This window comes from Lolium perenne, chromosome 1, assembly GCF_019359855.2.
Source record: "Lolium perenne isolate Kyuss_39 chromosome 1, Kyuss_2.0, whole genome shotgun sequence".
NCBI classification, from domain to species: Eukaryota; Viridiplantae; Streptophyta; class Magnoliopsida; order Poales; family Poaceae; genus Lolium; species Lolium perenne.
In genome coordinates this window covers 27692075-27704753 of record NC_067244.2, presented here as the reverse complement: position 1 = coordinate 27704753, position 12679 = coordinate 27692075, and the positions used below count along the sequence as shown (strand labels likewise).

The window sequence follows — 12679 nt, the reverse complement described above, 5'->3', positions numbered from 1 at the left end:
CGTAGATGCAATATATTTATCTTATTTAGATGCTATCTTTTCTTCTACTATGTTAGTCTACATGATTAGTTTTATTATTGTTTCTCCAATCATGCTATGTCAATTATTTTGTTTGGATTAAATCATATGGTAATTGGTTTATATATTCAACAGATTACTCAACATTTCGTTGAGATGTGCTTGTGGATGGCCATATACAGAAATTTTTATGCTAGAAATTTTTTGTTTTGCTATATTACTCAATGGATAGGGGTACTAGCTATTTATGCTAGAATTTTTTTTCTACTTATGGGTGGTCGACCTGATCAATTCAAATACATAAATAATATTTATGTTTACTATGGAATGAAGGTTATATATTGGAGTAATAATTTGCCGGACGACCTATGCGGTATTAGCAGGCTATATAATAAGCTGTAGAAATAAAGTTAGAGTTCGTTCAAAAAAAAAACAAAGTTATAGTTGAATGTATGGGTTGGACTCAGGCTGCGCCGAGGACCTATGCGACAATGACCGGTTGGACTCATGGTGCACCGACCACAGGCGCTGACGTGCGGATGCCACGTCCATCCCAGGACGTGAATTGGTACCATGGCCAAAAAACGAATAAGAAATTAGGAGAGTAGAAAAGGAGGCATAGCTTTGCGCGCGCGTGGGGTCTTTCCCGTGAGTCTTTTTCGTCTGTTTGTCGTCCCTTTTGTCTGCTCTGGGGCTTATATATATCGGCCAGGATATCTAGTTTAGTTCACCACTTGAAGCAGGTACCTATACGACTGTTCAACACGTATACGTACTAATTACGTTGAATAAACGTACTACGTACTAAGATTATTTGGTACTTCTTAATTTGCTACGTGCCAATAAATGATCAGCAATGACGCATACAGTCCAAATTCTACATGTAACTGACTTGACTTGATATATTAAAGAACTTATTATTCCGACTTGGAACGACCAGGAAAAAATCTACCACATACATACACATACACATCAGGTAGCAAGATCAAGAAAGATAGAGCTGCAGCATAACCGTCTCATAAAGTTTGTCTGAGATTTGGCTAAATTTAGATATATACTGTTTAGATACATCTAACCTTTAACAAATCTAAGATAACTTTCGTAAAATGGAGAGAGTATGTGAAATGGGAAGACCAAGGAAATTTCACACGATCACTCTTATTGCGGGATATATATTAGGTCCATACCTTCAGTAGATCCATCAGTACGTTTGATGCCTTTTTCTAGCTAGAGACCGCGTATAATTAGTCAGCTTGGACCATGGACAAGCTAGAGGATCACAACCATATGATACGGCAGTTCCATTTGCTTGGAAAAATACTTTCTCCATCTATATATGCAAGGCTACTTTCTCTTGTCTTAAGATGATGCTATTAATATTTAAGTTTGTCATGGTTTATTGAAAAACACATCAAAATCGTTATACTATAAAATTATGACATTGATTTAGTGATGAAAATATTGATATTCGTTTCTAGAAATTTGATCGTACCTAAATAGGTTTGACTTAAGACGAGAGAAGGTGCTCTTGTATTAATAGACATAGGGAGTATATATAGCATATTTTCCCTTTGGCTTGCTGTCTTCATGGAGCTAACTCTAGGGTGCATTATGGAAAGAAAAAACAACAGATATATTTGTGCACTTCGAAATAATTCTCGCTCTAATTCTGGTAATTCTGCTAAGAGGGTCAAGTTGATGATTCAATGACCTTGGCACCCATAGGATAGGATAGGAGATATGTATAAATCAATATAAGTACTAGCCTAGAATAATACATAGTATTTTCTAAGGAGATGTCATGATCGACCAAATTAATTAGGTGCAATTTCTACGATTATCACATGGGTTAGACTATAAAAGCCGCACTTGGCCATGCATCAACAACCATCAACAGCTCAAACTTGCTCAAGACGAACAAGGCCTCTCCAAGACTCCAACGCAAAAGAAGATGCCGTCCAAGGCGAACGGTGAGTTAGTAACCTTCAGTAGTTATCGTAGGCATGCTACGGACTAACTGATTTATATCTTTGTCATATTTATGCAACGATCAGTGCTAAGTTTGTGCCTCCTCAGCTAAATCATTCAGGTAACCGTAAACCCCATGCTGCAACAGAAGGTCCTGCAAAACATGCATCGTCTAGTTCTGGTTAGTTCCAGTCCCAATTGGTCATGACTCTTCACTCATGCCCCGAGTATATCCTAATCCCATTCGTTTACCAATTAAATTTTATATGTTCTGAATTTCCATGCAGCGATGAGCACCAAGCATTCAAGCTTGGACAATCGTCCACATAAACAGGCATCTTCCACCGGTGAGTAGACTCCATCACTCGAGCTTACTGTTATATACTAGTGTCCAAGTAAGAGCAGCTACGGTGCTGGATCTTCGAGTGCATGCACGCCTTACTTTTTGATCGACCTTTATGTCCCTTTTCTCCAAAAGATTTCTGTTGCACTTTCTCTCTTGAATTGACCAAATAATCAGCGGACTCTCTAAAGTGTTTTCTTGTCAAGCAGGCACAGCTAAATCGACCAAAAGTCATGCCACACCGCCGATATCAGGCAGCAAAAAGCAAAGCAACTAATCAACCTAGGTATACGAACTATGTATAAACAGCAATATATTCGTCTGCATATGCTGTGCGTGTGGCACCTGCAAAACCTGACATGCTGATATTTTTATTTTCTCAGCGAAAGGCTACAATCCTTCTAATAAGTGGTGAATCCAGAATCAAGAAATTTATTAATTCTCTCGTATGTATGGACTGATGGAGAAGGATGTTAAGCTAGATTAGCATACTTTGCCTCTGGTAGGAGGAGTTACAAGTAGTTAAGATGTGCAAAAGAAATATGGCTTAATTAATTTATTGCATATTATTACATCAGTTTCGAAATATAAGATTTTTTAGAAAGCTAAATTAGCTATCTAAAAAGGGTTATATTTAGGAACGGAGGTAGTAGTCGTTTGTATGTACTTTGTAGTGTTTGACTTTGTGAATATGTACTTTTAGTATTCCTCGAAAAAAATATGTACTTTTAGTCCATAGAGTATGTTGCTATTGTAATAATAAACTCACGTGTAAATTTGGATTATTTAGTTCCCATGGGCCTGGAAAATAATCAAATGGGGATTGTCCCATCATTCGGTTATGCCTCTTGCAATAGTTTACCATATGCATGCTAACGCGTAGTGTTGTCCGTACGAGTGTTGAGTGTACTTTCGTGGAAATATCTGCGGGTAGTCCAACAAGAATTAGTACTTGAAATCATTATATATTTTTTACTGCCTCACTAGGTATGTCTCTATTTTCTCCTATTTATGCATACATAGTACGCACTGCTCCGTTCCTGGTTGGACACAGGGGAAATATATGCAGCATGTTCTTCCTCCTTGCTCCTCCTACTCCACCATGCATTACACAACCGGAAACTGTGGTTCAGCTCGTTGCCGCCGGAGACAACACCAGCTCGTTGCCGACATTATTCCACTCCGCCTTGTCTCGCTAGCTAATATCTTGGAACTTTGCATGTCGCAGTCTTGCCGGTGAGTTTTTTTAGTGTTTCGACCTGGTATACCTCTTATGGGGCTGATTCAACGATATCTGGTCTTCCTTGGAAAAAAACGATATCTAACTAGACAGCAACTGAATAAATAGAAATATATGTTGTAAGAATAGGTTTTTTTTCTTTTTTGAGAGGCTGTAGAGCAAGTCAAGCAGGGTTGTTTCGCTGAGAGCGCACAGAACTTAAAGCAGGTACCCAACAGTTCAACGCGTTAGTCTGCCCTCTTCACCAACGAAATACGACGGTTATCTGATTAATTAGTTAAACGCCTGATAAATTTTTTTGAGAACACAGTACAACGCAGACGCTCACAAACACGCACGTACAAACACCCCTATGAACGCACGCACGCACACCCTACCCCTATGAGCACCTCCGAGGGACTGAGCCGGCATATCTTGAGGTTGACGAAGTCACCACTGGCGCCTCGCTGTTGACGGGCACGTCACCTACCACTGAAAGCATAGCGCCGGTTAAATTCTGGAATAAATCCAGGTAAATGCAAACACTCATGTCAAATCTAGGACTTGAACCTGGGTGGCTGGTTCCACCACAAGGGACCTAACCACCAGAGCCAAACGCCTGATAAATGATCAGCAACGACGTACATTGTCCAAATTCTACACGCAACTGACTTGACTTGATGTATATTCCGACTTGGAAAGACCAAGGAAAAATGTAGCACATATATAGGCATACACATCTGCTAGCTAGTCAAATCAAGAAAAACTGTGCCATGACAGTTATACCAACTGCATACTGCAGGTAGCTGTTTATTTAGGACATGTAGACCTAGCAAGGTAGAGAGACCTACGTACTACATTGACTGAAAGACTTGTGCTAATTGCAGGATCTTACGTTCACACACTGTTTTTTCCCGAAACTCGGTAAACACAAGATATGCCGGCCCTGTACTGATGTACACATTCAGCGAATCCATCGGTATATTTCTTGCGTGCCAGAAAAAAAGTACATTTCGTGCATTCGTCCAGTCAAGAAAAACTAGGGGAAATACTTAGAAGTTGTTTGGAAGCCAGACTTTGATTTCATTTGTAGCATTTTAAAATGAATTCATGTATTTATTTCATTTACATTGTAATTCCAGAAATGGACACTTGTTTGGTTGCCACAGTAATTGCAAATGACAGTAGAATTCAATATTGAATTTGTAAATGGCTTCCACGGAGAAACGTGAATGACAGGTTTCAGCTCGGAATTGTGTTTACTCATGGCATCATTTTGCTGGATTTCTTAAATGAAATGATGGCCCAATTTTGTGGCAACCAAACAACCCACCTATGGAATTTCAAAATGAATTTCAGGATTCCAGATTCGAATGATGGATACCAAACGACCTCTTATGGTACATTTTCGTGCAGTTTTATTTTGTTTAGATCTTTCGTGCAGTTTTTTTTTTTTGAGAATTTGCAGTTTTCATTAATATGTGTAGCCTGGACAAAGAGTGGGCACTACCCAGCCCGAGAACTAGAGACAGACGGCGATCGCACAGCCCAGGCCGGCAGAGACTTCATGTGGGCCTATGTCAACACCCGGATTTTTAAGTCCAGATGCCTATTATGCCATAAATCGCAATCCCAGGAAGATTGTTTTTGCGAGACATAACAGTTGAATATCATAGAGTCATCATTTATTACAACACATAATCGTCTTACAACAATAGATCACATGATCCGATATTACACAGATAGTTGATCTAATGACCAACAACACGATACGTAGCGGAAGCGAAGTAGTAGCGGACTATCTATTCCACAGGCAACGCTTGACGTTAGAAGATGCTCCTAGTTATCGTAGACGTCCTGTTGTCCGTCGTCTTGATACTGTTGCTCCTCTTCATAGTCTGGCATTTGAATAGCCAGGGACACAGCCGTGAGTACTTTAAAGTACTCGCAAACTAATACTAATGTAAGTGCTTTAGCAATTTTTGTAAGGGATGCTAAGCTCTAGGTTTATTTGCATAAAGGCAAGTTTAGTTCATAAACATTTAATGAAGACTCCTCATTTTTGCTAACTAACTCAAGTGGGAACATTAGTATCATTCCCACAAATCAAGTAAGATTAAAGTCAAGTCACCTTTCAATTCAACATTTCTTTTCAAGACCAAAATTCAGATAACGGAACAGTATGGCCTTTCCAATCGTTCGTAACCGTGGACACGGCTATTCGAATAGGTCTAACACTCTGCAGAGGTTGTACTCTTGTGGCACAACTTTTGATTACATCCGTCGAGGATAATCCCGAATCATCGTAACTCAGTACGCGGATCATCAGCCATAACCTTTCACCTATATACCCTAGTATAGGCACCTCTCCCCATGAGTTTGGCCTCCCGGTGACAGCCAACTGTTATCCCGGGAACTGCACAGGGCTTGGGTCGTACATTCACCTCATATTCACAACATTTTACTCTTAACGGAGGCAGCCTCGGCATAACCCCTATGATGCTTGTTTAGAGGGAACCCATACTAAGATGCATAAATTTCCAGTTAAGCCCTACCCATAATCAGGTATTGTGGGGGTACTCTAAATTGGAAAGGTATCGCATCCAAACCCAATCATCAGTTTTCATCAAATTCACCAAGTCATTCACAAGTCACCTTCACCTTCAAAATCTTTCAGTAGAAAGACTCATCATTCCAAGGTTTTCAAAGTCATTGGTTTTCACTTGTTCCTATCTAGAGTAGTCGTTTTTAGTTTAGCAATAGCAACTAATCATGAGGGGTACTAATCTAACTTTGATTGCTCTAAGCTAAGTGTGATACTCTTTTTCTATTCTAGACCAAGTGAATCATAAGTCAAAAGTGAACTTTGAAATACAATAAGCAAAATAAAAGTAAGGTAAAAACATGGGATAGGTGTAATAGACATAAAGTAAAAGTGATGGTGCCTTGCTCTTGTAGAGACTTGCATTAGGGTGGTTTGCAAGAATATTAGCTTGCCTTGAGTGGGGTAGTGATCAAAGTTCTCTTTCTCCTCTTGAGAGTAGCCCTCCTCCTCCTGGTATTCTTCGGTACTAGCGTCTATACACGAATACGAGGTATACAATCACCAACAAATCTTAAGTGCTATACTAAACACACCAAAGGTTCACACAAACTGTTCTAGCATCACATTAATATTCACAAGGTGATTGACTTAGTTTTCTTGGTTAAGAGAAAAATAATTTCCTCTCATTATATCTTGTTAAGATTTAATCTCCTCAAATAACAAAGTATGAAGACATGTTGACCAAGGTCAACACCTCATAATGGTCATTTGGGAAAAGGGATTTAAATGAGATAGTAGATCTCATGTGATTTAAAACCTCTATGGAACAATTTAATATCATTAAGTAATCATACATGAGGTATTCTAAACTAAGATCATTACCTCACATTGGATTACTTAAGACAATGATTTAAATGAGAGAGGAGCTCTCATACTATTTAAACCAATTAAATGGGATGATTTAAATGAACTAGAAATGGCTCCATAGCCATTATTTTGCTCTAGTCCATGATCATACAAACCACTATGCTATCTTTTTGCAAAAACAATTAGAGTAAGTCAAATGTGATTTATGAGAGTTGGAATCAACTCAAAATCACTTATGGTTGAATTTTAAATAAAGTTTGAAGTTTGAAAAGACCCTTCCTTGTTATTTTTACTATTTGAAATCTACTGTGAAACTGAGGGTTAGGCTAGTGAGGTTGTTTAGATAATTTCATAAGCTTTCCAAATATATAAAATTCACAGAATTTGGTTCAGCCAATTGGAAACTATTCAAGTTTGAAGTTGACACCAGTAAGGAATTTAAACAATTACTAAATTCGAATTCAAATAGCTGGGCTTAGGCGGGAAAGGAAGTGGGCCGCTGCGGGGAAAATAAGTTGGGCCAGCCCATCTGCGCGTCTCGCGCGAGTGGGCTGACTGCCAGTGGGGCCTACTGTCAGCGAAACATAACAAGCGAAGGGGTATGGGTGAGCGTGGGACGTAGGATTAGAATGAGATCTAACGGTGCACGATCGTCGTCTTCTCCGGCGAGAAGCGACTCACTGCCGGCGAGCCTAGGGGGTGGGAGAGCCTACCGGTGTTCCCGCGGTCGATGGCGAGGTGCGCGGCGACGTTGGCGATGACGACGAGGCGACTGGTACAAGCGGCGTGGCGTGGGGAAGCTCCAATCGACGGCGGCGACCTGCGGGTACTGGCGGCTCCGATCGTCAAATTGGTGCAACTCCAGCGACGATTGAGTGTGAGACTTGGTCAAGGAGAAGTAGGGAAGGGAGGAGAAGCTGATGGTGTGAAGGATTGAGACGAGGGAGTGCTCTATTTATAGCGGAGGAGGTGACTGGCGGGTGCCCGTGGAGGTCAAGCATGGCGCGGCGGTTCCAGGGCGCGAAGGGGCAAGGCGAGGACGGCACTCGATGGGCAACGGCATGGCGATGCTCAACGGCTTGCTGGCGCAGCAAAAGCATGAGGTGATCGCTCGCGATGATCAAGTTTCTGTCACGGTACTGCGGCGGAAAGTCGACGAGGATGACGGCGACGGTGCACGCGCAGGGGCTCGAGTGTGTCTAGTGGCTAGAGGGTGTAGAGGCGGTGCTTGATGCAGAAGCGGAGGCGTAGGGGAGGACGGAGGCGACTGGACAATGTCGTGCTCTGGCGCGTCCAGTGCGCGCTCATCGCGTGACTGGCATGGTTCTGGGCGTGCTGGGCACGCTCTGGCCTGGCCAATGCCAGCCTCGTGCGAGCCAGGGCCGTGCATGGATCGTCTCAGGGATACCAGGGGAGAGTACTGGGCAAGGTTAAAGTGGGAGAGGAGGGGCACAGAGATGAGTGGCATGCTGGCCGGCATGGTGCACGGCATTGCATAGTGTAGGGCTTCTCCACGCTTTAATCAGCAGGGCAAGGACATGGCTTGATGCAGGAGACACAGAGGAGCCATATTCATCACAAATCAAAAGTGGTTTAGGCTAAAATCTGGTGGATATTAGGGTGTGTGTCAAAACTGAAATGCTGCCTGCAAGGTGTTTGATAATATGGCCGCATGAAGCTTTTCTTCGAATTTTGAAATTCTTTTTGGTGGAGTTGCTTTGAATAAATATGGGAGTAGAGTGGTGGTGGTGGTCAAAATGGTGTAAGTTTCCAAAGTTTCAAAATTGAGGTGATCTTCTCTTTGATTCAAAGTCTCCACTTGTCACCTCTATTCTGGTCAAACTAGGCAGAGTCAACCATGATGGTCAACACAAGAAATGTTCAACTTGATATGGTCTTGGATGAGGTGGAAAGAAGTGAGGGGTTTTGGTTTAAGAATCAGCCAAACCAGGGGCTCAAAGTGGGCATGTTGATAAGAAATCCAATTTTGACCATTATCATATGTAACAAGGATTTGATTTTTCCTTTGATTTGATTTGTGTTTCTTTGATGCAATTGTGTGTGTTATTGATATATTAGGGTTTCACAAGCAAAGGCACAAGCAAAGGTGGCCTTGATTGATGATTTGCAAAAATGGCTAAATGTGTATGTGAGTGAAATTTGGTATTTCTCTCTATTCTTTATTTTTCTCAAATTGAGGTGCTAAGATCATGTGTTAGGGTTTATGTTGGAGATATGCCCAAGAGGCAATAATAAAAGTGGTTATTATATATCTTTATGTTTATGATAAATGTTTATATACCATGCTATAATTGTATTAACTGAAACATTGATACATGTGTGATATATAAACAACTAAGAGTCCCTAGTATGCCTCTTAACTAGCTTGTTGATTAATGGATGATTAGTTTCATAATCATGAACATTGGATGTTATTAATAACAAGGTTATATCATTATATGAATGATGTGATGGACACACCCAATTAAGCGTAGCATAAGATCACGTCATTCAGTTATTTGCTATAAGCTTTCGATACATAGTTACCTAGTCCTTATGACCATGAGATCATGTAAATCACTTATATCGGAAAGGTACTTTGATTACATCAAACGCCACTGCGTAAATGGGTGGTTATAAAGTTGGGATTAAGTATCCGGAAAGTATGAGTTGAGGCATATGGATCAACAGTGGGATTTGTCCATCCCGATGACGGATAGATATACTCTGGGCCCTCTCGGTGGAATGTCGTCTAATGTCTTGCAAGCATATGAATAAGTTCATAAGAGATCACATACCACGGTACGAGTAAAGAGTACTTGTCAGGAGACGAGGTTGAACAAGGTATAGAGTGATACCGATGATCAAACCTCGGACAAGTAAAATATCGCGTGACAAAGGGAATTGGTATCGTATGTGAATGGTTCATTCGATCACTAAAGACATCGTTGAATATGTGGGAGCCATTATGGATCTCCAGATCCCGCTATTGGTTATTGGTCGGAGTGAGTACTCAACCATGTCCGCATAGTTCGCGAACCGTAGGGTGACACACTTAAAGTTGGATGTTGAAATGGTAGAGCTTGAATATGGAATGGAGTTCGAATATTTGTTCGGAGTCCCGGATGAGATCCCGGACATCACGAGGAGTTCCGGAATGGTCCGGAAAATAGATTCATATATAGGATGTCATTTTATGTGAATTAAAATAATGCGGAAGGTTCTATGGAAGGTTCTAGAAGGTTCTAGAAAAGTCCGGAAGAAACCACCAAGGAAGGTGGAGTCCACATGGGACTCCACCTCCATGGCCGGCCAACCCTAGTGGGGGAGGAGTCCCAAGTGGACTCCCCCTTAGGGGGCCGGCCACCCCCCCATATGGGAGGTGGAACTCCCACCTCTAGTGGGAGTCCTAGCTTGGGTAGGTTTCCCCACCATATGGAAGGTTTTTGGTTCAGGTCTTATTCGAAGACTTGGAGACCAACACTTGGGGCTTCCACCTATATAATGAGGGGCCAAGGGGAGGGGGCCGGCCACCCCAAGACCACAAGGTGGCCGCACCCCTTAGTGGCCGGCGCCCCCCTCTCCCAAACCCTAGCGGCCCTCTCTCCTCCACCACATCCCGCACGCTTAGCGAAGCTCCGCCGGATTTCTCCACCACCACCGACACCACGCCGTCGTGCTGCCGGATTCAAGAGGAGCTACTACTTCCGCTGCCCGCTGGTACGGGAGGTGGACGTCGTCTTCATCAACAACCGAACGTGTGACCGAGTACGGAGGTGCTGCCCGTTCGTGGCGCCATGATCAAGATCTTATACGCGCTTTTGCAAGCGGCAAGTGAACGTCTACCGCAGCAACAAGAGCCTCATCTTGTAGGCTTTGGAATCTCTTCAAGGGTGAGACTCGATAATCCCCTCGTTGCTACCGTCTTCTAGATTGCATCTTGGCTTGGATTTCGTGTTCGCGGTAGGAAATTTTTTGTTTTCTATGCAACGTTATCCTACAGTGGTATCAGAGCCGTGTCTATGCATAGATGGTTGTACGAGTAGAACACAATGGTTTTGTGGGCGTTGATGCTCTTGTTATCTTTAGTTTGAGTACTTTGCATCTTTGTGGCATAGTGGGATGAAGCGGCTCGGACTAACTTTACATGACCGCGTTCATGAGACTTGTTCCTCGTTCGACATGCAACTTGTATTGCATAAGAGGCTTTGCGGGTGTCTGTCTCTCCTACTATAGTAAAGATTCAATTTACTCTTCTATTGACAACATTAGTATCAACGTTGTGGTTCATGTTCGTAGGTAGATTAGATCTCCCTCAAAAACCCTGAACCACGTAAAATATGCAAACCAAATTAGAGACGTCTAACTTGTTTTTGCAGGGTTTGGTGATGTGATATGGCCATAATGTGATGATGAATATGTATGAGATGATCATTATTGTATTGTGGCAACCGGCAGGAGCCTTATGGTTGTCTTTAAATTTCTTGTTGAGTAGTATTTCAAAGTAGTTGTAATAGTTGCTACATGAGGTGAACAACCATGAAGACGGTGCTATTGACCTTGACGCTACGCCACCGATGATGGAGATCATGCCCGAAGATGATGGAGATCATGTCCGTGCTTTGGAGATGAAGATCAAAGGCGCAAAGACAAAAGAGCCATATCATATCACATATGAACTGCATGTGATGTTAATCCTTTTATGCATCTTATTTTGCTTAGATCGCGACGGTAGCATTATAAGATGACCCCTCACTAAAATCTCAAGATAATAAAGTGTTCATCCTTAGTAGCACCGTTGCCAAGACTTGTCGTTTCAAAGCATCTCGTGATGATCGGGTGTGATAGAATCAACAAGTGCATACAACGGGTGCAAGACAGTTTTGCACATGCGAATACTAAGGTGGCCTTGACGAGCCTTGCATGTACAGACATGGTCTCGGAACACGTGATACCGAAAGGTAGAGCATGAATCATATGATTGATATGATGAATACTTTGAATGTTCGCCATTGAAATCACACCTTGTCTCATGATGATCGGACTTAGGTGTGGTGGATTTGGTTCGTGTGATCACTAAGACAATGCGAGGGATATTGTTTTGAGTGGGAGTTCACCTAGATTTTTAATTATGTTGAATTAAAATTTGAACTCAATTTGTCATAAACTTAGTCTAAACTATTGGAAATATATGTTGTAGATATGGCGTCCCCAATCAATTTTAACCAGTTCCTAGAGAAAGAAAAGCTTAAGAGCAACGGTAGCAACTTCACCGACTGGTTCCGTCATGTGAGGATTTTCCTCGCTGGCGGAAATCTGCAATATGTGCTTGATGCACCGCTAGGTGACCCTCCTGCAGAAACAGAAACCGATGAAGTAAAGAATGTTTACGCGACTCGGAAAACTCGGTACTCTCAAGTACAGTGTGCCATCCTATGCAGTCTGGAAGCCGATCTTCAAAAACGTTTTGAGCACCACGATCCACATGAGTTGATCAAAGAGTTGAAGACTATTTTTGAAACTCATGCGGCCGTGGAATGCTATGAAGCATCGAAACACTTCTTCAGTTGTATGATGGTAGAGGGTAGCTCCGTTAGTGAGCACATGCTCGTTATGACCGGGCATGCGAAGAAACTCAGTGACTTGGAAATAGTTATTCCTAACAGACTTGGGATTAATCGTATCCTTCAATCACTGCCACCTAGTTACAAGAACTTTG

The 12679-nt window shown here is 42.0% G+C and overlaps 1 protein-coding gene across 2 annotated transcripts; it reads left to right on the top strand.

The window, feature by feature from the left end:
- Positions 1-1862: 1862 nt before the first annotated feature.
- Positions 1863-3164, top strand: LOC127331146 (uncharacterized). 2 transcript variants are annotated; one of them, XM_071826649.1, is made up of 5 exons: positions 1863-1988; positions 2073-2167; positions 2274-2333; positions 2539-2615; positions 2713-3164. In XM_071826649.1, exons 1-4 carry the CDS (start codon positions 1894-1896, stop codon positions 2604-2606), a joined length of 318 nt encoding a protein of 105 aa, XP_071682750.1. In that variant the 5' UTR covers positions 1863-1893; the 3' UTR covers positions 2607-2615; positions 2713-3164. The 2 variants fall into 2 exon arrangements, 1 of the variants encoding a protein (XP_071682750.1); XR_007869644.1 differs by having other exon boundaries at positions 1880-1988; positions 2095-2167.
- The last annotated feature ends 9515 nt before the right edge of the window (positions 3165-12679 follow it).